The sequence below is a fragment of the Daldinia loculata genome, assembly GCF_022478755.1.
Source record: "Daldinia loculata strain CBS 113971 unplaced genomic scaffold F4817scaffold_15, whole genome shotgun sequence".
NCBI lineage: Eukaryota > Fungi > Ascomycota > Sordariomycetes > Xylariales > Hypoxylaceae > Daldinia > Daldinia loculata.
The window spans coordinates 292,488-316,657 of NW_026054869.1; the positions used below are offsets into that span (position 1 = coordinate 292,488).

The 24,170-nt window shown below is 48.4% G+C and overlaps 8 protein-coding genes across 8 annotated transcripts; 5 read left to right on the plus strand and 3 right to left on the minus strand.

Annotated features, from left to right (window-relative positions):
• Positions 1–3,238: 3,238 nt before the first annotated feature.
• On the minus strand, positions 3,239–6,046 carry F4817DRAFT_333012 (uncharacterized protein). The gene is made up of 3 exons (XM_049302718.1): positions 5,807–6,046; positions 3,775–5,735; positions 3,239–3,712 (listed from the first exon to the last, which is right to left on the minus strand). Exons 1-2 carry the CDS (start codon positions 5,847–5,849, stop codon positions 3,784–3,786), a joined length of 1,995 nt encoding a protein of 664 aa, XP_049160546.1. The 5' UTR covers positions 5,850–6,046; the 3' UTR covers positions 3,239–3,712; positions 3,775–3,783.
• Positions 6,047–6,167: 121 nt separating this feature from the next.
• F4817DRAFT_55466 (uncharacterized protein) lies at positions 6,168–8,602 on the plus strand. Its single transcript, XM_049307631.1, has 2 exons — positions 6,168–8,048; positions 8,145–8,602. Exons 1-2 carry the CDS (start codon positions 6,839–6,841, stop codon positions 8,420–8,422), a joined length of 1,488 nt encoding a protein of 495 aa, XP_049160547.1. The 5' UTR covers positions 6,168–6,838; the 3' UTR covers positions 8,423–8,602.
• A 445-nt stretch (positions 8,603–9,047) lies between these two features.
• Positions 9,048–9,846, minus strand: F4817DRAFT_314450 (uncharacterized protein; the record flags this gene model as incomplete). The annotated part of the gene is made up of 2 exons (XM_049300403.1): positions 9,048–9,587; positions 9,640–9,846. 2 exons carry the CDS (start codon positions 9,844–9,846, stop codon positions 9,048–9,050), a joined length of 747 nt encoding a protein of 248 aa, XP_049160548.1.
• A 216-nt stretch (positions 9,847–10,062) lies between these two features.
• Positions 10,063–12,373, plus strand: F4817DRAFT_333017 (HSP70-domain-containing protein). The gene is made up of 3 exons (XM_049302719.1): positions 10,063–10,394; positions 10,456–10,582; positions 10,636–12,373. The coding sequence occupies exons 1-3, from the start codon at positions 10,256–10,258 to the stop codon at positions 12,083–12,085; spliced, it is 1,716 nt and encodes a 571-aa protein (XP_049160549.1). The 5' UTR covers positions 10,063–10,255; the 3' UTR covers positions 12,086–12,373.
• Positions 12,374–12,395: 22 nt separating this feature from the next.
• Positions 12,396–14,633, minus strand: F4817DRAFT_55493 (N-terminal C2 in EEIG1 and EHBP1 proteins-domain-containing protein). The gene is made up of 2 exons (XM_049307632.1): positions 14,235–14,633; positions 12,396–14,153 (listed from the first exon to the last, which is right to left on the minus strand). The coding sequence occupies exons 1-2, from the start codon at positions 14,268–14,270 to the stop codon at positions 12,753–12,755; spliced, it is 1,437 nt and encodes a 478-aa protein (XP_049160550.1). The 5' UTR covers positions 14,271–14,633; the 3' UTR covers positions 12,396–12,752.
• Positions 14,634–15,344: 711 nt separating this feature from the next.
• Positions 15,345–18,983, plus strand: F4817DRAFT_55542 (ribonucleases P/MRP protein subunit POP1-domain-containing protein). The gene is made up of 3 exons (XM_049307633.1): positions 15,345–15,520; positions 15,687–18,654; positions 18,865–18,983. The coding sequence occupies exon 2, from the start codon at positions 15,703–15,705 to the stop codon at positions 18,493–18,495; it is 2,793 nt and encodes a 930-aa protein (XP_049160551.1). The 5' UTR covers positions 15,345–15,520; positions 15,687–15,702; the 3' UTR covers positions 18,496–18,654; positions 18,865–18,983.
• Positions 18,984–19,699: 716 nt separating this feature from the next.
• Positions 19,700–22,079, plus strand: F4817DRAFT_333026 (FAD-binding domain-containing protein). Its single transcript, XM_049302720.1, has 6 exons — positions 19,700–20,206; positions 20,368–20,811; positions 20,867–20,939; positions 20,995–21,464; positions 21,518–21,654; positions 21,737–22,079. Exons 1-6 carry the CDS (start codon positions 19,986–19,988, stop codon positions 21,934–21,936), a joined length of 1,545 nt encoding a protein of 514 aa, XP_049160552.1. The 5' UTR covers positions 19,700–19,985; the 3' UTR covers positions 21,937–22,079.
• Positions 22,080–22,587: 508 nt separating this feature from the next.
• Positions 22,588–23,850, plus strand: F4817DRAFT_364192 (uncharacterized protein; the record flags this gene model as incomplete). The annotated part of the gene is made up of 1 exon (XM_049306723.1): positions 22,588–23,850. The coding sequence occupies one exon, from the start codon at positions 22,588–22,590 to the stop codon at positions 23,797–23,799; it is 1,212 nt and encodes a 403-aa protein (XP_049160553.1). The 3' UTR covers positions 23,800–23,850.
• Between the last annotated feature and the right edge of the window lie 320 nt (positions 23,851–24,170).

Below are 24,170 nucleotides of genomic sequence, written 5' to 3' on the forward strand. Positions count from 1 at the left end.
TCTATCACATGGATCAAAGCAGAAAGCAGTATACCTAGCCCTGACACACCATCATCAGATACTGCCGGCTCCTAGATTGCATAGATGCATGACATTGGATACTTGCCAAAAACAAAGCGAGACTGGCTCAGAACTTGAAGAGCCCCAAGGCCCCTTACTAGAAGAGAGAAATGGTGGTTTTGTTCAACTTGAAACAGGCACAGCCACTTTGCCTCTAACCTGAGGAGCCGGCCCTAATGCAGGTATAAGACTATCAACGAGTCGCATCTGCAAACTACAGCCAAGGCCAAGGGTGGCAACGTGGGACCACCGATTCGATTACATACAGAATGGGTTTTTATCGGACGCTCAGATCTGTTATAGTCCCTGCAACGATCGGTCTTTTTCTACCAATAATGCGTTAACCCTACCTATGATAATCCATCAGTCGCTGTTATGTAATGAGATCTACATTCGCCTCACTGAGCCTTACCTTTATTATCAAGTCCTTGTACTGCTGTAACGGGCCTCCATAAGACCTTTCTCTCTGTCAAGCTATCAAAATAGAAGTCGGATAATACGGAAAACACCATGTAAAATAGCACCGAGGGGTAGTTAGTAAGGAGGTAGTTTCTGCTAGAACTCGTTAAAGCCTTCCTGATCGGAAAAATAGTACGAAATAAGTACCTAACTACCTACGAGATGTTCCGACCAAGTTTTGTGGCTAGAGCGACTGCCCGGGCGTCATATCCATGGATGTCAACTACATAAGCTTTAGCTTTATGGTTTGACAAGACAGGGTAGTTTAGCAAGGGGTTACATCTAAGATCTTGGCACCTCCCTAAGAAGCGAGATCCAATACTGTTAACCCTTTGTAGTTTAGCTCCCCGCACCCCGTTACATAGGAGTTTGTTGCTTTAACTATGTTTCATTCTCTAGCCAGTAACAGCTTCCGACACCCGCCAGCTTGGAGCCCAAAGTCTCACTATTTTCTTTCTTGTCTGCCTTTCTCTGCGTGATTAACTACATAGTAGTAGTAGTGCTAGAATTGAAAGGGCTAAATCTACGTAACCAGCTAAACTATCCTCCATTTCTCCTAGATCTCTATGTATACGATAATGTCCGCCGAGATTCTGAGCTAGCTCGATGATCTGAACAAGGAAAACCCTTGACAGGTCGCTACATACCGAGAGCCGAGCTTCTATCCACCTTCATCTAGCTTCCCCTATTCGGACGACAGGCGATCTACTACGGGGTAAATACGAGCCGCACGTATTACCTGAGACCTACCCTTGGCTGATGCGACGGTATTGGCCATGCAGTATCGTCCCATCTTCGGCTTGAGAGCCCTTCTCGGAAATCTTGTCGTTACAGATCTACACGGCCATACATAGGCAGAGAATGATAAGGCTAAATCTTTGCGCTTAGTTAAGAGCTGTCAAATTTCACAAAATTATTATTTCCTCGACCTCCCGAAGCTAAAATGCTTCTTGATGGGTCCAAGCACAATTTCCCGTACGAGATGAGAATATGAGTAGTATTAGAACAACTAGGACTGTGCGTTCAATCTCTAAGATCAGTTTAAACAACAAGCCTAGAACCTAAGAGGGATCGACAGGCACATATACCTCTTTCGGAATAAGTTTAACGTTATCGACACCCATGGATGTTGGAGTTACCAGCATATCTACCGTCTAACCATTCTCTGGGGTCTGATCACCAATAGTTTCCTCGTGGTCGGAAATTAATTACCTAACGAATGCTATATATGGCTACGGATTAAGTCCTAAACCGAAATAATAATGTTTCTTTCACATTTCTTTAATGCCATATTAGGCTATTGATAGATGAGTAAAATGGGGAGCTGTCCGGAATCCAGCCAATAGTATGCAACGCATGGTTACATATTCTATATTAGCAGAGCTACCTGAACATTCAATCAATACAACATGCATACAGTACAACTATCGAGGTGAGAAGAATACACTACAGCACTTACATACTTAGCTTAGCTTCGGGTCTAAGGGATTTATCGAATGATATAACTTAGGGAACCAACGCTTAAGGGTCAAAGGAAGCGAAGCGACCTTCTAATATACTACGCACGGGGCATCTCATCCGTAGTAGCTAAAAGCTAAGAGGTGGAAGATTCTCTACGCAGATATTACTATGCCAAGTAGGCGAAATTATGCGGTGCTTTGGAGTATTCAGAGCTTCGTCTACTAAGGACTAAGGAATCACTCTCTAAGTTATTAAATTGTCGAGTTCTAAAGAGGGCCAAAACGTGCTATCAGGCATTATTCAACTATTATTAGCTGCGAAGCGCTGCGATCAGCGCTGCAAGCAAAGCCTTCTGTTCCGGCCTCTCGGGCGTGTGCTGATCGTTATCATAACGGGCCCCTACTGATAATCCGCGGGAGCTAAACGCTGACGATAAAAATCCTGCAGGGACAAGACCTAATTAGTCCCCGCGAAGTAAATCAACGAAGATCGATCTGTCGAGATCCCTTTGATTAATTGTCGATTTGCACTCCACTATTTGAAGCCCCAGCTTCAGATTTACAACTCCAGCCAGATGCCTCAGAAGCCAAGTTCGTGGTAAAGACAAACGCAGGTGCGTCGGGAGGATTTCGTGCTTGGCGGCGATTCTCCCAGTGCCACTAGCATGCAATTTTCATGATGCGAGCGGCATATTGCGAGCGGCATATTTACGAACGACATATAATACCAAGGCCGCCTCCAACAATATAGTCGATGGTCAAACAGAAACTGGAACACCGGCATATTGATTGATCTGACTGATAACATTGACTGATGACTGCATGAAGAAGACGTTGTTAACTCGAGCTGTCCGGTACAATGGTTGAGATTAAGAGGAGGTGGCTATGTATCCGGGGATAAGCAACCTAGAAACGGTAAGGTAAAGCTACCTAATCGTAAGCCAAAGGCATATAGAATTCCACATCCGGGATCAATTGTCAATTACCATATGTTTGAGAACTTGTCCATGGGTTGTCTAAAAGGAACAAGTCGAGTTGGTGACGACGGCAAATACGCATCTCCTGCCAAAACCGTCAAATATAAGGCTCGTAGGATGCACTATTATAATCCAACGGCTCTTCCTCCTTTCATCTACCTACCTAAGATATCCAAGAGCGAGCTTACTCACATCTTACTTACAGGTAAGCTACAAGGTAGATACCGTTGAAACTGTAGAGATCTTCTAGTCCGTCACTCGGGACCGAAACTGACTTCCAGACATCTAATTTTGATAGCATCTTCCTTGACCTTAGGTGTGCATCAATAGACCATCATATAAAGATTACCTAGGTAGATACTTGTTTACATCATGTAGGCATTGTAAGAGGTACACAACCGCAACGCCATTCGCTATTTTCGCCTCGACCTAGCACAAAAATGTGCCGCCGCGTAAAAGAGGCTTCCCGATCGGGTTCCATTGAACGCCCGGCATAGGGTTAGCGGCGCTTATGAGCGTTTCGCCACCACCCGTTCTATTCTAAAATGTCCTATCCTAATTTCTACGGACCAGCAATAGATCTAGCTTGACGCCGTGCTACTGCACATACATGCATTAGGTAGGTATGAACAAACAACCGCCACGGGAGAAGAAGAAGAAGCATGCTTCGGTACTCGGCGGTTGCGTTCACTTGACCTGGCCGGGCCAATCAATCCGATGCAGCTCATCATGCGGCCTCATCTTAAAAGTCCGTTTCTATTTTATTCTCCCCCTTATAAGCATGCATGCCTTACGTTAGCAGTAAGGTACCTACCTACCTATGTGGTCTAGCCGCCACCGCCAGCTTGCATCCTCCGCAGCCTCTCCTCCGCCGCCCGGGCCCTTCGTTCCCGATCGAGCTTCATCCTCTGCTCGGGTGTAAGGCCCCTTACCTCCTCCTCGCGCTTTTCCTGCGCAGATTTCTTCGTACCGCTGTCTAAAAGACTCTTCCCGCGCCCCTTGCTATTGCTATCGGGAACTTTGGGCCCTTCACTCTTGAGCCGTTGCTCCTCGGCTTTACGCCGTTCTGCTTCTTTCCTCTCGTCTTCTTTGCGTTCGCGCTCGTCTCGCTTTTCTGCTTCTTCTTTCTTCATGGCAGGCGGTACTCGCGCAGCTTCCCAATCCCATTTTGTCTCGCCGAGCTCGTCGCGCGCTACCCTGAAGGCGTCCCTTGTCGATCGGTCGCCGGCTAGCTCGAAGGCAGTCTTGCCTTCACCGTTCTTGATCGTGGGATCTGCGGCTCCTTTTACTAGTAGTCCTAGTACGAGGGGCGCCGAGTTTTGGTTCGCTGCTAGATGTAGAGGAGTTGGTGCGTGGTGGTTTTGGGTCGAGTCTGCTGGCTGAAAGAGGAAATTGGCGAATATGTCGTTGCTCTTCAGGTATGATAGTAGAGCGGGCAGTTTAGATCTTCGTATGAAAGCTTGTAGCTGTGATGTGTGTAATAGTGCAGTTTCTTCCTCCTCTGTTAACTTAGGCGCAGTCGGCTTCGCTGGTTTAGAAGTCGTCTTCGCAGACGGTTCCTCCTGCGCCTTTGAAACCTGGGTTGGATCGATTTCGCGGACTTTTAACCGCGTCAACTCAATGAAAGATCGCATCAACTCGTTTTGAGTTGCCCTTCGCGTGCTAAATGGGAAGCCCCGTATGCGCGGATCGTTAGCTCGTAGGACTTGACCTTCGTACGGACCGAAGAGCGTTCTTCGGTTCGTAGATCCCGTGGCCCGAATAAATAGTAACTCTGCCGTGTCAAGAAGGCCCTTCCAATCTTGGAGAAGAAGTCGGACCTCGTCTGTTAGGGCTTGCTCGTTGTACCGACGGATACTTGAACCGGCCGAATGAGCATTGCCCTTCGCATTGTCGTTTGCTGATTGCGAACCGCCTTGCTTCCTCCTCGTAGTGTATCTATGAAATGTTTTATGCGCCAATACCGTCGCTTCTCTATTCAAAGGACCCACAGATCCGTGCTTCGTTTGTCGCGGCGCCAGTGACACTACCATGGCTGCGAAGTGCCCGCCGCCGATCATGCAGAGGAAGATGTGCGGTCCTTTGTAGACGGAGGGCGCGAAGTTGCCGTCCGGTCCCGCTTTGGGCACAGGTATTGGTTCTAGTTGCTTCTTCTTGATCGTTTCGACAATTATATTTTCGTCCTTAGATTCTGCCAGCGCGAATATGGCGCGGTAGATGCCAAAATAGGTATTCTGAGGTAGGAGAGATGAGCTAAACCATAGCAGAGGCTGCGCGCCGCCGCCCCGTTGTTTCTTTCTCGGATTCCCATCTTCACCGTCTCCTTGATCGCCTGCAGCACGATTGTAGTTGTCTCCTGAAAGCGTAGCTTGCTTCTTCAAGAGAGTTGTTAGGAGGTTGCTCTCCTTGTCGCCGTTATCCTCGTCTTCGTCATCAGAGTCCGACGAGTCGGAGCCCGAAAGACTCTCGTCGAGATCCGCAATCAGCTTCTCAAATTCGGCTTCGGAGACGGGGCTTTTCCCGCGCAGTTTCTGCTTTAGGTTGTAGTGATGCAGGTCGGACTTTAGGTGGCTGCGCTGGTCTTGTACGGTGCCAAACGAGAGGGCGCATAGCGAGCATGACTGCGAGCCTACTACGGGTGACGAGTTTCCAGACGTCGCATCTTGTGTTTGTGATTGCGTTGCGGATTCGGTCGGTTCCTTGGTCGTATCTGGGCCGTTGACGGCGGCGTCTTGTTTTAAGGAGAGGCTGTTAAGGACTTGGTCGGGGAGGTCATAGACTATTCGCGGGTGGGATGGTTAGAAGATGTACTGTAACTTTTTGCGATGGTGGGCTGAAATGGGAATTCACCATAGAGGGGTCGTCGCAGAATATCGTCTGCTTTCTGATCCATCTTTTGCGACGCCAACCCGAAATATTATTTTGCTAAAGATATATGATGATATTGAGGCTTGGAAAGCGATAGGACTTAGAAAAGAATGGGGACGTTATTCTAAACTGTTATGACGAAAGGTGGGTTGAGACGGGGGACGGTTTGTTAAGGATAGGTACCTTAGGTACCTAAGGTAGCTTTGGTGGGGTAGCTTCTTTGAATACAAGGTTTAAGTCTTTAGATAAGATATAGTCGTGTACTACCATACTTATATAATAGTCTCTACTAGAGATCCGCGGTGATGACTCAACCGGCCACCTTAGAAATCTTTAATTCTCACTTATGACAAATCGGAACAATCTCGTTATGAGTACATAAAGTTAGCCTCGTAATTTACACTGCCTCTCTCGATGCGGATACAAATGTTACCTTGGTTAGTGGTACATTGTAGTTTCGACCACCTTAACCATCTTAGCCATCGAAAAGAAGTAAATCCTTAACCTAGGGCTATCAATAAGACAACCTCGGAATAGGATGATATCCAAAATTCAATTAGCTGCAGAAAAACTATCCTTTGGTACGGACCTTACTTAGGGCTTTGTCTTGTTGATTTCTATCCCAAGAGGCACCTATCGAGTCGAAGACAATAGACTGATTTACGTTGTGATGATTCAGTCTCTTTGTCTTTAAACGAGGTTGCTATGAGATTTTCGGGATAACAATTCCTTTATAAATAAGTCCTTTATTTTTCCTCTTGTTTTAGAACAATGTTGATAATAATGCTATAGAACAAAAACTCTGAATTGCTCTGAATCTCCTATAAATGTCCTCGCGACTTATCGTTTACCATCGTTTCCATCATGTTTCCCCTATAAAAGACACGGCAGAAACAACAATCTCCTAGGTAGAACATTCAACCTCCAATTCTTCCTAGATATTTAGCAGTGTAGTAATAGCACGCTCTTTATTACGCTTCTACGTATCTAGGTACCTAGGCAACAATATTCATCATGCCGTGCGACTGTAAACGCCTCACGCTCCGCTACGCTTGCCGCCACAAGGAGCAAGAATTTTATAGATGTTGGCGATATAACCTCATCCGGAATTATTTCTGCCTGGGTTCTATGCTTTCAAGCTGCGACCCGGTGCGTAGTTCACAATCCGTACAGCGAGTGTGTCATGACTGTCTAGATTTCTTCGCTGAAGAATTTGGCAAGAAAGCCGCTATTCCTGTAAGCCAGAAATTCCTCGAGTATAAGTTTAATAACGGGCTTTATAATCAAACGATCGATCCTAGAACTGTTCATCGTGACGCATATACCATCTCCAAGGCGGCTTTCCAAAAACTAGCTGAAGGTGCTACGGAAGCCAAAAATGTTACGGAAGCTAGACATGCCAGAGAAGCTGAGAATACTGCAGAAGCTGAAATTACTAGAAGAAGGCGATCGTTACGGGTTCCAAGTACGATGGAAGTCCCGCGAGCTCCGAACAACTCCCCAGTTGGACTTCGACCGCCGCCGCCTTTAGTCCACCGAAATAGACATCATGATCAACATCATAAGCGCCCCAAAGCGCAGCCTACCCATACAGATGCCGTTTCTTCGAGAAGAAATTCCGGACAGAATTCCGTAAATCGCAAATATTTTCCCGTCCCAAACGAGTATTCTTACGTTATATCTGCTGAGACTGGCCCGTTTGTATCGGAGATAGGGGCTGGATGCCCGGTCAGGGAATACGGGAGCAACACCCCTATCGATCTTTCCGACCTAGTCAGTGACGATTTTGATTATCCTCTCAGCGCTCGCGGTAGACCGCCTAGCGGGCCACCGGTTCAACCAAAACCTATTCGCCCAAAGACAAGGTCTTATGACCTTCCGCTAAAGCGATCTGACTGCTCCCTCGTCCAACGAATAACCGAACAGGCTGAAGAGTTCGATGTTCGAAGTCATCCCGACCATGAAAATGAAACCGTGTCTAGTCTGCCTACTTTTCCCAAACTTCAGCGAGCACCGAAAGTTCCTACCTGGCGTAAGGACACCCCTGCACCCGCTGCTGGTATTGGCGGCAAAGAGAAAATAGTCAAAAGTGTCAGCTTTGCAGAAGCATTGAACACCGAACACGCTCCCCGGATCCGCACCGCCCCCGCTACATTCATACGGACTAAACCCTCAGTAGACTCACTCATGGTCGAAACAGGCACATCGTTGGATGTGGTCTCAAGTAAGTAATTTTGACAATTTTCTTGCATGAACCCTCCCACCTTGTTGTCCTCTTCGATGATCGAAACATGAACGAGTCGCTGACCCTTAACGCTAGTCCCGCCAAAGCGAACTTCCGGCGTGCGTGCACTAGATAGCGCGATATTCTACCATGAACGTGGTATACCGTCAACTGCCTATATGGAAGAGAAAAGTCAGGATGGGGACAATGACGATCAGTCCACCATGCTTGTTTCTATAAGTACACCTTCCCCTGCCTTTTCATGCGCTGTACAATCCTGCTTTTGCAACCCTGAAGATTCCGATGACAAGGTATGTCTTAGCTGCCTCGAGAGGCGGCAGCTTGAACGTAAGTGGCAAATGCAATGGATTTGACTGTCGCACGCTGGTTAACAAAAAGGTAGGGGCGGGCAGGGTAAGTTCCCAATGTGCCATGTTTGCTGAACTTTAGCTGGTTTATACGGTTCGGCGTTCTATGGCGTTCTTACGGTGAGTTGTAGGCGTACTCGTTGATGCTTCTTTCTTGACTTATACATCGTATCTTAATTTATCTATTTGACATGGAAACAGATTAAGATAAGAACAAAACAAAAAAGGAAGATGGTCCTGATATTCAGCGATGGACTGAATGTGGGAAAGTTATAGTTTTAAGGCTACTCTTGTAGCACAAGATTAGCTATTTTCGCTTCGAAAATGCTCTGGATAGCGCCTTTATATATATAAATTAATGTTTTATATTTTCGTATATTTCCTTATCGTCTCATGTGAACCGTTCTGAGCCATTCTTTTAGATAAGAAAACATGAAAAATACCAGTGTATACGATATGTTGATAGTAATAAACGTATAGAAGACGTCATCACTCATACCACAATATCATAAACTTAAAAAGATTGTTCAAATATCAAAACATATACGGAATCTGACTGAAAAGTACTGGGGTATCATTGAAGTATGGAGAAAACAGCCTTAACCTACATCAGAGTAGTTTTGGACCCGACCTAACTCATCTCCTTAACCAGCTTTCGTACCAACTTCTTCTGCTGGTCAACAGTAAGACTATTTTCATCTGTCTCCTTTACTGCCCGTCCAACTACCAGCACAGTCTTCGTCTTCTCACTGTTGACCCATATCTTCCCGTTCCTACCGACTGCGGTCTCGAAAGCAAGACCCGCGGACCCCAGTTCCTCTAAGACAACGACCTTGCCCTCTTCAGCGGATTTACGCATTAGAAGCCGTCGAGCCATGCCTAGTGAGATATCGAACAGCATACCGCCGTTTAAGGGACCCAAGCCGTCTGCTTTTCCTGTGCTTGGCGAGACGCATTCAAGCTCAGGATCCATGTGCCGATTTGCGAGACAGACCCTCGCGTAGACTAGAGCACCGGGATTCAGATTAGGCCGCGTCTTCTTCGTGGCCATCTCAAATGCTAGTTGCGGCAGTATAGCATTGGAAGTATAGTTGGACAGCATGACGTAAAAGTAGTCAGCTGCTGAATGATGCACGGTACCAATGACTAGATCACCGACCGTTGGTATGTACTATAGGGATTGTCAATACATGATCTTGTAGGTAGGCAAACCGTTGACTTACTCGTCCTCCGTTGTACTCAACCCATATCGAATTCTTCCTAGGGTCGGTGACGAGCTGGCCGGCGACTGTAGGTATCAACTCATTCGGAGGGATGTGCCGAAGTCCGGGACCGAGCCGTAAAGCTCGTTTTGGATGTGACGGAATCAAAGAAGGATTTATCTGGTCCCCCGGGAGGACAAATACCCTCTCACTCTGTGCAGTTGCCATTTTTAGTTTTATGTTGTTCTAAGAGAAGATGTAACTTTGAAAATTTAGTGGCTGAGCTACGAAAATGTACCTACCTAATGGACAGGTCGACGGGAGTGGTTGCTTTTAGCTCTACTTGTGGCTGTTGAAAAGCTTTGGAGGGGCTATTGTGGCTAGGTTTAATCCGCCATGCGGAATCGGGAATTGGAATGTGGGGGTGCAGTGGGCAGGGATGTGCTGCAATCGAGGAACTTCATTTTTTTTTTCCTTTTGGCTCTAAAGAACAAAATTTTGGCAAGGCGCCGAAATCCCAAATCTCACACCCCACCAGCGAACACTACTATCCAACACTACTTGGATTCTCTGGCCTCGACTTGAAATTATTCCTTACGAACCTGGCTATTTTTAAGATTTTAGGAAGATCGCATCCATGACTGAGAAGGGAGCTGGCCAACTTGGCGTTTCGCCAAGTGATCGATGCGCCATTGGTATATCCTTTGGCAATTCGTACAGCTCTATTGCTTCTACAACTGATGACAGTCCTATTGTTATTGCGAACGAAGATGGAGGTGGGTAGCGGTAGCACGCCTCTATATTTGCGACACTTCGCTAATTAATCCTATAATATAGACCGACAGATCCCCACCATCCTATCATATGTCGATGGAGAAGAATACACCGGAAACCAGGCCAAGGCCATGTTAATCCGGAACCCCCAGAATACAATCATATCATTCAAGGACTTCCTTGGTCAAGAGTTAGTTCTCCATTCGTACTATATGGCCGAATAAGTACTTACCTTCGGAACAGATTCAAGTCTATCGACCCTACTCACTGTCACGCCGCATCTCACCCCCAGGAAGCGAACGGAACAGTTTCTTTCACCGTTCAAGACAAGGTCGAGGGAGAATCGCCTTCTACCCTTTCCGTGAAGGAAGTTTCTACCCGATATCTGCGCCGTCTTCTACAATCTGCTTCGGACTACTTAGGAAGGAAGGTTACTTCTGCCGTAATATCGGTACCTACAAACTTCACAGAGCCCCAGAGAGAAGCCCTGATTCAGGCCGCAAACGATGCTGAGCTTGAGGTCCTTCAATTAATCAACGAGCCTATCGCTTCAGTTCTTGCCTATGACGCAAGACCGGAGGCTAAGTTGGAAGATAAGATAATCGTGGTGGCCGATCTTGGTGGTACACGCTCAGATGTTGCCGTAGTAGCTTCGAGAGGTGGACTGTATACAATCCTCGCAACGGCTCACGACTATGAGTTTGCTGGGGTTCACCTGGATAATGTCCTTATGGAACACTTCGCCAAAGAGTTTATGAAGAAGAACCCCAATGTCGACCCTCGAGGAAACGCTAGGAGCTTAGCGAAGCTTAAGGCCGAATCCGAAGCTACTAAGAAGGCCCTTAGCATTGGTACCAACGCCAGTTTCAGTGTCGAAAGCTTGGCGGACGGTATTGACTTCCAGACTACCATCAACAGACTGAGATACGAGACAATTGCTCGTAAGGTATTCGAAGGCTTCAACCGCCTCGTTGACGGTGTCATAAAGAAGGCCGGATTGGACGTCCTCGATATTGACGAGGTCATTCTCTCTGGTGGCACATCCCATACTCCCAGAATCGCAAACAACTTCCGCGCGATATTCCCGGAGACTACTACTATCCAGGCCCCCGCAACGAGTGCAACCGCCATTAACCCTTCGGAGCTCCAAGCCCGTGGTGCTGCTCTCCAGGCCTCTTTGATCCAAGAATACGAGGCGGAGGACATTGAGCAGTCGACGCACCCTGCCGTTACAACTGTCAAGCACATTACTAATGCTATTGGTGTTATCTCATTATCCGACGATGGCGAGGAGATTTTCACACCCATCATCGCACCCGAGACTGCTGCACCGGCTCGCCGAACAATCCACATCGGAGCCCCCACAAATGGAGGCGACGTACTGGTGAAGGTGGCTGAAGGCGGCACTCACATCAAGGTGACGAAGCCGGAGCCGAAGCCAAAGGAGAACGGCAACAAGGAAGATGACGAAGATGAAGACGACAGCGACTTCGACTCCGACGAGGAGGAAGAGGAGCACAGGGAAAAGATCTGGAAGATCGGCACTACCCTCGCGGAGGCGGCTGTCCGGGACGTCAAGAAGGGGGGCAAAGTCGAGGTCACCATCAACGTCGCACCCGACCTCGCAGTCACCATCACGGCGAGAGCTGTCGGCGGCAAGGGTGGCGTCAGGGGGACTCTTGCAGCTCCGTAAGATAGTTCACCCGTCCTATCTTACTTACCTAGGTAGATAGGTAATGTTACTTACTGCTCTTCGCTTATTGGCGTCGGTCTAGTTAAAAGGGAGGGAGGCATCGCGACGCTCGGTAGACACTATTCGGTAGATGGAACTAACTTGGGCGGAATTTTGTTCCACCTTCCACCCTCTCAGGCAGAATAGGCATAGGCTAAGCATGGGAATAGAGTAGACGTGATGCATATACGCATTTTAACTAGGTATGTAGTTATGATGTTTATGCATGCTATGACTTTGTATATCTCGTTTCTCGTTTCTCGTCGTGCAGGTTAATTCCCGGTTTCGCAGTGTAATGTGATCTAATTCGAGACGCGGTGCGTTCTGTCTATTAATCTAATCTATGTGCAGCCGGTTTATACATGTACCAACCTATTATATATGCATAACGCCAACCCCATCCAATCCGTCCTTCACATATACAATTCCCACTTCTAGATTATAAAGTCTGTCTATCCAATCTCAACCAAGACTTTAGGTATGTGTGTGAAGTAAATTAGGTAGTTAGCTCCAATACATGGATATAAAAAACAACCATACGCCATGTCCCACGAATATAATATGCTATCCCTGCCATGCTACGCTATGCTATGCTATGCATACCCTAGCACACGCACAAGCTTTAACCTTAGACTACGGTCTCGGGTAACGTCCAAGCGACTAGGTCCTCGCGCTCCTCGTACTCGTCTACTTCTTTCGGCCGTCTGAACCCCTCACGTCCACGGTCGCTGATTAATGTTGGCGCTAGACTTGTTAAACTCCCGCTACGGCTGCGCACGCCATCTGATGCTCCGTCTACGCCGCCGTCTTCTTTAAGTGGCTTCCCGGGTCCCCGGTACCGAGGATGTCGCCCGCTTCCGCCTTCCTGGCGGCCATTAGTACTGCTGCTGCGCAACCCGCCCGTCAGCGTCGGAGAGCTGCGATCGCTGCCGCCGCTGCGCGTGCGCAGATGGTGTTGGCGCATGCGGTGGATATCGGCGGGCCGTAACGTGTTACCACCAACGCCTTCGTCGTCACTTATGTTGCCGCTGTTGTTACTAGCGCTGCTAGAATGCGAGAGGCGGCTGCGGCGGGTAGGGGGCTTGGAGCCGGGGCGCGTGGTATCGCTCCACCCGTCGCCACCTGAGAAGATGTCCTCGATGCACTCGTCGGCCGGTAGCTCGCCGGGTTGACAAGCCCAACTTGCTGCTAGCGCGCGGCGATACATGTCCTGCAGCTCCGAAGCGTCTCGGGACTTGCCGAGGGAGCCGGAGTTAGTTTTAGTGCTGGGGGGCGTAGACCCGTCTTCGGGTGCCTCGACCGGGACCTGCTCGCTACCCGTCATGATGCCGGCTATGCCGCCGAACATAGGAGCCGTCTTGAGGGGAGGCGCGACGTAGTTACGCTCGCCGTCAATCTGAATCATTAAGATGCCAATCTTAAGTGTGCTGTTAATCTTGCTTTCCTGCATTAAGTATCGCCGGACAATGCCCTCTTCGGCCTCATCGTCTACCACGTCATTTTCTTCTGGGTGTGGTAGCGGCGGCGCTGTTGTGCTTGGTGGACTGGTCCCCCCTATGACACCGGGTGGAAGGCTACTGCCCGATTTGCTACTGCTTTGTCGTCGGTGCGACATGCCTTGTCCGATCTTCTCTCGTGCATGATCCAGGCTTGCGCTGGCCCGCGCGCCTATACTCCGGCGAGGAAAGTTTTCGCTTTCTTCGACATATTCGCTTAGGTTCAACTTGACAACGCCAAGGGGAATCTTCTCGTCGCGACCGCCGGGGACCATGGGAAACTCCTGCAGTACCTCGAATTCGATAGGGCATTCGGAAAGGTTGTTATTGCGATCGATTGAGATGCGCAAGGGTATGATCTTAGAATAGTTATATACAACGCGATGATTGATCTTGTCGATGGAACACTTGGCCGTACGGCCGCGATTCTCGCCATGTATCGAGTTCGGAAGGTACCATTTTATCGTAGAGGTGCCGGCAACTAATGGTACATTGTTTAAGTCGTAGATAGTGAGGTGAAGCTCGAATTTCGGCTAGAAGAGGGACGGAGATATGCATTAGCATTGTGAAATATAAGTCAGGGTGAAGTAAATAGTAATATATGTATTATATACCTTCCGAGCCTTATTAACTATTGGAAGAATACGCATGTTAGCTTGAGAAAAATACGAATTTGGCGCATAGCAATGGGTGTCGTAATCAAAGTGAGAGACATTATTATGACAATTCTCCCAGCGAAGCAAAATGGAAGGAAGACAAGGGATAGCAGCAGTATGAAGGGCAAAACACAAATGTGCTAATAACAACAATGACAAGTTGCCGAATGTAGGCAGAGTTACATCTTCGCTTATTGGATGAATGAGAGGCAACCGATAATAATAGAGAGAATACAGGAATGCGGCTCAAAGAAACCGTGTGACAAAGCGTGAAGGGGAAGAAGGACGGCGATAGCTTGGGGCTTACAGGCTTACATACTTAAGGACGACATAGTCTTAATAAAGCCGCATTCACCCCAGCAGCGGGAATGCTGCACATGCTAACTAGTAGCAAATGCGAACGGCGTAGATGGTGTGCTGGTAACATGCAGTCATGATTCGGAGCGAAACATCAATTGTAGCCTGTTTTTGGTAGCCCGGTTAGGTACTAGATATGTAGCGGCTAGAACTGTCGCTTCGGCTGTACCGGATCCCGAAAAGCGAACAGGTTTCTGCTGGGTTTCTACTGGAATTGTACGAACGAGGCAAGGCGAATTCGAGACAAGGTAAGCCTAGTAGGGAAGGAGTTGAATTAGATTGAATTAGGGGGGGGTTACGTTACCCCTAGCTCTTGGTGCTAGAATCAGCCACAAATATAGGGCGACGTCGAGATCAAGGAAAGCTAGGTTAGGTAGAAAAAAGAATTAAAGCAATGCTTGTTGGTTCGTTCTAACATTGAATGATGGCTGTGGAAACAGGAAATGTTCCGGACCTTGTCGAATTCAGCTCGGACGTTAAGAGCGAGGTACTTCATACCATGTAGTTAAGACTTGTCTACGTCATTGTTTGTGCCTAAGTTAACCGAATTCGAGCCATGGCAGTCCCAATCTACTAGTACCAAGTACAATATTGGTGTAAAACTGTAAGTACTCTAAGATGTACCGTTCTTTAACCTTAAATCTAGCGGAGCCCAGCAGCCCCAGCTGTCTCGTACGCGTATTTTGAATGCTAGAACAAAACGCCAGCTGTGCCCGATTACCTGCCAGACCCACTAAGAACCCTTCTAAAATGCGGTACTAAAAATTTGAAGCACATGCCCACCTGCACGCGGAGCACAATACGCGTTTAGCAATACGCGGTATCCAACCCTTGGTGCATATCATCATGCACTACCTAATGAAGTCAAGGTGAAAGATTTTGAATAAGTGTGTTTTTTTCAAGCCTTTTGCGTTGGTTCAACCTTAGCTCCATAACTAGCAGGCCTACCTATCGTATCCTACCTTGGAAGCGTACAGTAGGCTTGCTCTTGAAGTACCATCGAATCGAATATACTGCCCCCTTTGCGCGTTGACTCATATGGCTTACACATAGTATCTACTCCGACAAGATGCCTCCGAAGCAGGTGTCGAAGACTAAGCCTCCCGGAGACTCGGGTAGTAAAGCGGTTTCAATGAATAAGCCGAAGTCGGGTCCTGAAACTTTTAGAAATTCAGACCAGTCAAAATCTAATAAGAGAAAAGACCCTCCGCAGCAAGATGCAGGATTCAAGAATCAAGGGAAGGGTTCTGATCATAGGACACGGGATGCAAAGCGTGCAAAGACCCATGAGGTTAGAAGCATTGCCGCCCAGAAATCTCATGCTGCCTTGAAAGATGGTGAGCTCAACGTTCAGTCGTTTGTCGGCTCTCTTTCCTTCGAGATCAATGCTCTAGATGAGAGTATGAGACGTACAAGGACGTCTCAAACCAGCCGAGCATTTCAGCGTGTGCCTTTCAGAATGAGACGTAGGGCTGCAGCCCATAACTATAAGAAAGTCCCGAGACGACTACGGAAGAGGGCCAAGAGAGAAATGGTAGAGGATAATACTCCAACCGTCAGCTCTAAGACTAGAAAGCCAAAGACCACTAGAGCGAGGTTGCGAGCTGAGATTTCTCGGAAGCTAGATCTTCTCTCAAGACGAAAGAAGCTACGGAAACTAAAGAGTTCTGGCGCTGACGATGAAACCATCTCCATAAGGGCTGCTAGGCCCAAGATAAAAAGAAATGCGCTTAACGAACCTATTATTACCGCCAGGAAATTTAGAAAGCGCCAACTCTCAAAAACCTGGCTTCCTACTCACTTATGGCACGCAAAGCGAGCGAGGATGACACCTCCTACACAACCCCTGTGGAGGTTTGCACTCCCCCTTACCCCATCACAAAAAGTCTACCGACCAACTCACCGCATTCAATGGGAAAAGGGTGCAATGGCTTGGGACATGAGCTATATGAGCACAATTGGCTTATCTGGACCTCAGAATAGCGTCCAGAATGTTCTCAAGTCGTTGGGTCTTACACAGGAAGCTCTGTGGAACGACAAGGCAAGGCGCTGGAGGTCAGGTAATATGCATTGGTCCGGAATATTAAGCAGGAAAAGTGCAGACGGCACACACGTTATTGGTCCGACGACTATAATCTGGAATCCGGAAAAGCAAGTTGAAGGTGAAGAGCAACGTAAAGAATTTAGACAACTTTTCATCCGTGTTCACCCATCTGCATTCTTAGAGACTTTCAACGAGCTATTACGACTCGCAAAGATGCAGAATCCCCGGCCTTATGTAGAAGACCTGAGATTTGAAATCGGAAGCATTGATATCATAGGCCCCGACTCGACTGAAGCTCTACTCGGAGTGCTTCGGCCATACTTCCAAAAATCTGATTCGAAAGAATCGCATGCTTCAAAGTTCGAGTCTCTCGCCGGTTTGAAAGATCCCGGTGCTTTACCCCTTGGGTCTCTCCTGGCTTTCTCAATCGTAGATCCTCGTCTTCGCTACCCTCCACGACAGGTGGCTCTTCCAGGGAACGATCATAACGCACAACTACCACTTCTAGAAGCCATATCGGCGTTCCGCAAAGACGATGCTACCAAGCCCCATCAGCTGTTCGATAGGGATACTCGATTCAAGGCATCGAGACTTCCATCTCAGCGGTCCCTAAATCGTCGACGAGGCAATAGCGCACCAGGAACCGTACTCGAACCAACCATGGTTGATCCTCCTATCCCTACAATATTACTTGCTTCCCGTCATTCCGTAGGTTCGCAATCATCTGGTACTTGGACGTTAATGCTACCATACAAATGTGTTCTTCCGATATGGTACAGTCTGATGCATTACCCCTTGTCGACTGGTGGCAACCCTTGGTTTGGAGGTTTGAAGGAGATTAGACATGTTACATTCGAGAGAGGCCTTCCTTGGTTCCCTGGTGACTTGCCCGGCACAGAGGCAGGCAAAGCTTGGGAATTAGAAGAACGAAAAGCGAGACACAAGGCATGGGACCGCATGCCTAAAGGAAAGAGAGTCAACTGGGAATCACTTGACCTAGGAGCAGGGCGGAAAGGCGAGGTTGGAGTAGGGTGGAATTGCGACTACGAACTACTTCTCGGTATCAAGAGGGGAGGTGACAAGGTGGATGACCCTGACGAGATGGCAATAGATAAAAAAGATGGAGCAGAAGAGCCAGAAGCAACTTCTCAAGATGAGAACCAAGCAGCACTCGTAAATCCCTTAGAAAGCGTCACGCAACTTTCCAAATCTGCATTTGTTGCTTACCAGTCATCAACATCTGAGCTGCCTCCTCCAAAGTCATTGGTAACGGCAAACATTAAGATGTTGGCGCGTGGAGTGGCCACCACGTGTGCCAGGATCTATCGGCTACCTGATGTGAAGCCTACGACCGTCTCTTCGCAGGCCGAAGTACCAGCTACCGACCCTCCTTATACTAAGGCTGAGGGTAGACTACCACCCAACATACGTAACCAATGGTTAGCGCAAAAGCCATCCGGAAATAACAGGCCCAAGAAAGTCATCACCAGGGCAAATCTGGATTTAGAGACGCGGCAGCAACTGCTCGCTCAACAACTCATCGGCCCTCCAGCGACATTCCCGCCGCCCGCTCCCAACTTTGAGAGCATAAACGGCCATCCACTATGTCCCAATGAAGATGATTTGATTGGGTTTGTAACAACTGGAAGTTTTAACCTCAGGGACGGAATAGGCGACGCTATAGGTAGCTTGTCGTCTACGAAGGCTCTAGAGGAGCTGCGGCGATATAAGAATCAGAAGGACACTGCCGCGAGGCTCTGCATTGTCAGGAACGCAGGTCAGAATGTCGGCTGGCTTGCAAGGTGGGAGTTAATATAGGTTCAGCAGAAATGCCGTCTATAGCGATACCCATATTCTATGAAAAGATTTTACATTCAGCATTTCTCCTTTCGATCGCACGAGACTACGGTATCGTTCCTATCAGGGACCAGAACAGTCTGGGATACAAGTCGCAGCCATTATTGACAGCCCCATAAGGTAAGATGACCATTGAATCTACTTCTCATTAATCTTCCTCGCCGCCGACAGTATAACGATAGCTAAGGGTGGTGTCCTCGGTATTTTGTGTGGATACTCGTTTACCTTGCTCGGCAGGTCAATCCTCAACCCTAGCCCCCTGCGCTATATCTATTACTATATAGCAGAACAACCCCTTATTACGGAGTTCAGGGATTGATGTTGCGTTAGTCCTCATCTTTTAATCTAATGCTATGGTTTCTTCTTTGAGATTAGACGAATTACCGGGTTCCCCAATCATTAGCGTATCTCCTCAACCTAAACTCACCCCGACTAAAGGTATTCACCATTCCTATCATTCTATCAGTCTACCGGGACGGAATTGGATGGCAGCCACGGGCATTATCACAAGCCAAAGCCACAAAACATATATTTTCGTCCTGCTTTCGAGATGCTGCCGCCGGCCAGACACCCTTCCGCGCAATATGTATGTCTTCGTGCAACAGCGCACTCAGCTAGCGTTCTGTCACGCCTGTACATCTACATGCGTCGTCTCCTAATGATCGACACAAGGCGGAATGCGAATGCTACCCCAGACGGTACCCCCTGCGATTACAACTTGCTGTTATGTCACTGCTTGTCGTAATTGGCGGGGTGTTACATCGCCGCAGGACGGCCCTGTCTGCTATAACCCAGGGAGCCGTTTTAAGGTTATCCGACTCTTCTGTTCGCCCAACCAAACCAACACGCTCATTGCTGGTGGAGGAACCCCTAGCGTCGTCGCTAAATATCTCGCCGAGACCTCATCGCTCGAACGCCGCGCTAGGTAAGTGCCCCGTGTCTGGTGCGGCGTCCGTGTCGATCGTATCACGGGCGCTCTTACTGCCGGTATGCACGTCACGTCCGAGGCATACCACCAGCGAGGGGATAGGTGTAGCCCTGTCGCACGTAGGTGATGCGAGGCTGTTCCTTTGATCTGATATGTGGACTTTGAAAATTTTAGGCCAGGGAACCCCGGTACCCACGAGGTTGAGGATGGAGAAACTTGGAGGTGAGGTTGGGGTTGGAGGGAAAGGGAAAGGGAAAGGGAAAGGGAAAGGGAAAGGGAAGTTGCGTTGATCACAAGGAAATCAGAGTCGAGTGAAGGATGTCATGGACTTCCTATTGGGGCTTCCCTTGATGAATACAAAGCTCGGGGTTTCCGCAGGTGCTACCTAGGTACTCAGGCGGCCTTTCTGCTTGAGTAGTCCCTCAACTAGGCTACTAGGAACTTGAGCGCTTAGTTATTAAGCTTGAGCTTGTTCCCGCCGCTACCAAGGATTATATGGGCATAACAGCGCGGCTGTCCCAAAATGCCGACTTATAATCGTGTCCTCATCTCTATCCTCGCCATTGTGGGCGCTGGTAGCGTCTCAGCTATCCCGTATAACACATTTGACGGCGAAGGCTTTCCCGCTTGCAACGATGTCGCCCTCGTCCACAATGCCACCAGTGTCGATGATATCGTCCAGATAGTGAAGAACGCTTCTGCCTATGGAACGCCTGTAAGGGCATCAGGGAAGGGCCACATGTGGTGAGTTAGGACCCAAATTTGCGGTACACCTTTGTTGGCATGCTTTATCCAATAATATATCCGTTTCCATTCCCGTTCTATGCTCCATAGGGCCATTGTGTCTGTTCGATGCTTCTAGGAGGACCCATAGCAAGTCAATTCTGATTTGAGATGTTGCAAAGGTACAATACAATGTGTTCAGACAACCCGGACACGATTATCATCCGCACGGAAAACGTGAACAAGATCTCAAATCTAGTACTCGAGGAGGGTGCCGAGACCGGGACGGTGGATATAGAGGCTGGTGTGACGTTCCTCCAGCTGGCCGAATATCTCCACAACAACAGTGCTTCTATGGGGTATACGTTGGTTAATTGGAATATCACCATGGCCGGTGCGGTAGCGATGGGCGGACATCGGTCTGCTGTCCGAGAGGATTCAATGGTCGCGGCCGGCGTGCTGTCACTAGATATTGTCAATGGGAACGGAGATATTGTAACAGTTGAGCGCGACGAGACTAATGACGACTGGCTTGCTGCTTCGACATCTTTAGGCCTATTGGGAGTCATCGTTCGCATGAAGTTCAAGATCTACCCGGACTTTAAAGTCTTTGCGAAGCAAGAGACGTAAGCCTTATACCTCTTTCCATAACGTTCGTTCTTATTCTAATGAGAAAATTAGTCTGGATGAAGATGACGTACTAAATGGCGATATTTACGGTTTGATCGCTCCTTATGCTACGGCCAATTTTTGGGTACACCGATATACCCCTTTCCCCGTGTACGATACATTATTCTAACGCTTCGTAGTGGTGGCCGTACATGAAGAAGTTCCATTGGCGATACTATGACAAGGTCCCACTCACTCTTAGCACCCAGGAGGGATTCCAGAATACCTTCTCCCTCACCGACACCGAGGCCTTTGTCGCGAAATCCACTTTAGAGAGCGGGAAGTATCTGGCAACCTCAAACATGTTCTTTGAGACCACTGCGTTCGGTCTTTGGTCCGCTCCCAACTTCCGCGAGAAAACAACTCAGAAGACGATCACGGAATGGCCCGTCTACGGCTGGAACTACGACGTCCTAATTGGCGGTCTCTATCCGGATCAGAAACCCGAGTGGGAGTATGGCCTGCACGGCTCTACTCTCGAGTTAGCGTTCCCCATCACACTGGCCAATAAGATGCTTAAGCGCGTACGACAAGCATTTGACGACGAGGCTAAGAAGGGTATTATCATGACGAGCACTTACCGTAGTGGCATCAATATCAAATTCGGGAAGTATGTATATTCCACCAGGCAGTTCTGCAAATGCCTACTAATTAATGATTTAGACCTTATTACGATTTGTTAGGCCAGGTCACGTACAACACGTCCGATGGGGCCGACTGGACCAAGGGCGCTATCATGTTCGATTTCCCGTCGTTCAAGCCCACCGTCGGCGATGGAAAGCGTTTCAACGAAGAATTCTGTGAGTAACTTTAATTCTGCGTGTCCCATCTATCATTCATCTTCAAAGGGGACTTTAGATGACTAACAGGGGATTACTGTAGACCCTAAGTTGGCCAAGGCTCTCATCGATGAGTTCCCGGCCAGGCCTCATTGGACAAAGAACACGCGCGAGGTGTTTGGTAACGCCACGCAGAATCTGGATCCAGATCACCTAAAGAGATTCAAAGCCGTACGTGAGAAGTTCGATCCCAAGGGCATATTCAAGAGTATCGTTGGAGAGATGTTAGGCTTTTATGATTAAATGAGTTGAGATTTTGGATGAATGTCCTTCTGTAGTGTCTTGTCGTTGGCATCATTTATGATTCCTGCTTGCTTTGATGCTAGGACAGTTAGCATGTATACAGTCCATGATGTAGTTACGGATGATAATGTTAATGATTACCCTAACGAACTGTTGAAGCTATGGGTACTGATGATTAAGAGGTGTAATGATATGCCATACTTGGCCCTTGGGATGGATGCATCTTTATGGTCATTCTCTATCCGCCTTGGTCTATAGCTAACTGGATATATAAGGTACGTAACCGACTCTTAGTCCTAGAAGAAAGACGCTTTGACTCCTTAGTGATTCGCCACCCAAGTTGTCAGGGCGAATCTCCACGATGGACCAGTATATCTCAGAAACCAGGCACGTATATAGAAACAACCTGCATCTAGTAAACAATCTATAGCTTTATGCGTCGTTGCATAGAGCATCTTCAAGGTACTACGATGCTAAGGCAACCGTCCCTCTATTTAAATCTTGTCCTCTCAAGTGCTAGAAGGCGCTTTACTCTTCCACTTCTTCTCTCTTAACATATATCCTACTTACATCATATAACCTCGAGAACTCCTTAAAAACTTCCGGCCACTATAGTCTGGTTTATCTTCGCACAGTCACCAGTGATATACCATGGCTTCTCAACCTAACTCACCAGTCAGCATGGCCGCCATGTCTAAGCTAGATGCAGACCCAGTTGATGGGTCTCATCATCATCCTAGCACAACAGCTCTCCAGCCTAGTATGGCGATGGAAGACTCTAGTAATGGGTTAACTACAGAACCTCAAAGTGAGCCCGTGATGAAAGTTGCTACCGCAGCCCAAGAGACCTTAAAGGTTGACAATGCTGCTGCTGCATCTGTCGCTGCTGCTCCTTCTCAACCAAATATCAATGACAACAAGCCCGGCGAGTCGTCTATCATTACGAATCTTACGATACACCCGAAGAAGCCGGCTGAGGAAACCTCAACTACACTTCAGAAGGCAGCAAAGCGCCAACGAACCCTGTCGTCTATCCTATCAACCCCCTCGCGATCGACTAAAGCAGTCTGCCATAGCCATAGTAGTTTTACCATTCAGGTTTCTACTTTATGTCCAGGGGAGCAAGGAGAAGGAACCGTCACAGCCCCAAAGAGACCCCGGAGCCCTTCCACGTCACCTCCGACCAGTCCTCGTGTTCTCAATACCATTTCTATAGACTTCCACCTCCCTCCGCACCATCCCCCATCCTCCAGTACCCCATTCCCCCCCGTACGCGTCGCATACCAATTCCACGCCCCTTCCCCTCCACCCCGCACGCCCACGAAAACAAGCCGCGCTTCTTCTTCTTCTTCCCCAGCCGTAGACGCCCTGAGACCACGGATCAAGCGTCTTAACATCCAGGGCCACGCTAACGACTCCGCCCTAAGATCTCCTGCCAAAACCCCGCCGAGCAGACGGAGTCGGAGTCGGGAATCCCTGCGCCGCCACGCTTTTACGCACCGGGAGCCCCCGCGGTCTGTGCCGGGTATGTATACTACTACTACCTCGTATAGGTCGCCGCGGCTGTCGGGCCGAAAAACCACTGCGTCCCGACGCGTGACGCCGCCGCGGACGCGGAGTACTTTGCGCGAGAGGCGTGTTCCGCGGTTTGTGTCGCATACGCACACGTATACGCCGCCCCGGCGTATATCTAGGTCTGGATCTAGGTTCCCGGTTGTTAGGCGGATTAGTCCGTATCCCATGCGAGCGCCTGCAGAGCGGCCGGCTGTTGGAGAGAGGGGTGTTAATGCTGGTGCTCGTCACGATGGCGACGATGTTTTCGCTGATAAGGCTTGTCGACGTGATATCGGTGGCGATAGATAGATATGACCCGTGAGATTCTTATGTACTGATATTGTGGTGGTATTGGGGCGAGGGTGGGTGTTAATGAGTAGGGAGCCGAGATGGCGTTCCTGTTTTTTTGGTTCATAGCCATTGGGTTGCTATTAGATTATGAGATAAATCTCGAGCTATTTGGTAGGCACCGCACTGGTTCATCTTATTTAGATAATGATACCACGAGTTCCGTGGCATTTGCTACGGTTGATATATCAAGATATCGGAGCTATTTGATCTATAACCAGTTCATTGTCAATTTAACCGGCTATACATACAATCGCTTAACAGCGTATTTGAGCATATTCCTATATCCTATTAACACTCGAATTCGTCCCTTTGATAAAGATCTCCAGAAG

Excerpts from the sequence above, each read along its gene's own strand:
- F4817DRAFT_333012 (XM_049302718.1), bottom strand. The coding sequence starts at position 5,849 with ATGGATCAGAAAGCAGACGATATTCTGCGACGACCCCTCTATG. Across the intron at positions 5,736-5,806 it reads TCTGCGACGACCCCTCTATG|TCTATGACCTCCCCGACCAA; the intron begins GTGAATTCCCAT and ends ACCCGCGAATAG.
- F4817DRAFT_55466 (XM_049307631.1), top strand. The coding sequence starts at position 6,839 with ATGCCGTGCGACTGTAAACGCCTCACGCTCCGCTACGCTTGCCGCCAC. Across the intron at positions 8,049-8,144 it reads ATCGTTGGATGTGGTCTCAA|TCCCGCCAAAGCGAACTTCC; the intron begins GTAAGTAATTTT and ends CCTTAACGCTAG.
- F4817DRAFT_333017 (XM_049302719.1), top strand. The coding sequence starts at position 10,256 with ATGACTGAGAAGGGAGCTGGCCAACTTGGCGTTTCGCCAAGTGATCGA. Across the intron at positions 10,395-10,455 it reads TATTGCGAACGAAGATGGAG|ACCGACAGATCCCCACCATC; the intron begins GTGGGTAGCGGT and ends CCTATAATATAG. Across the intron at positions 10,583-10,635 it reads AAGGACTTCCTTGGTCAAGA|ATTCAAGTCTATCGACCCTA; the intron begins GTTAGTTCTCCA and ends CCTTCGGAACAG.
- F4817DRAFT_55493 (XM_049307632.1), bottom strand. The coding sequence starts at position 14,270 with ATGCGTATTCTTCCAATAGTTAATAAGGCTCGGAAG. Across the intron at positions 14,154-14,234 it reads TAGTTAATAAGGCTCGGAAG|CCGAAATTCGAGCTTCACCT; the intron begins GTATATAATACA and ends TCCCTCTTCTAG.
- F4817DRAFT_55542 (XM_049307633.1), top strand. The coding sequence starts at position 15,703 with ATGCCTCCGAAGCAGGTGTCGAAGACTAAGCCTCCCGGAGACTCGGGT.
- F4817DRAFT_333026 (XM_049302720.1), top strand. The coding sequence starts at position 19,986 with ATGCCGACTTATAATCGTGTCCTCATCTCTATCCTCGCCATTGTGGGC. Across the intron at positions 20,207-20,367 it reads TCAGGGAAGGGCCACATGTG|GTACAATACAATGTGTTCAG; the intron begins GTGAGTTAGGAC and ends GATGTTGCAAAG. Across the intron at positions 20,940-20,994 it reads ATGCTACGGCCAATTTTTGG|TGGTGGCCGTACATGAAGAA; the intron begins GTACACCGATAT and ends AACGCTTCGTAG.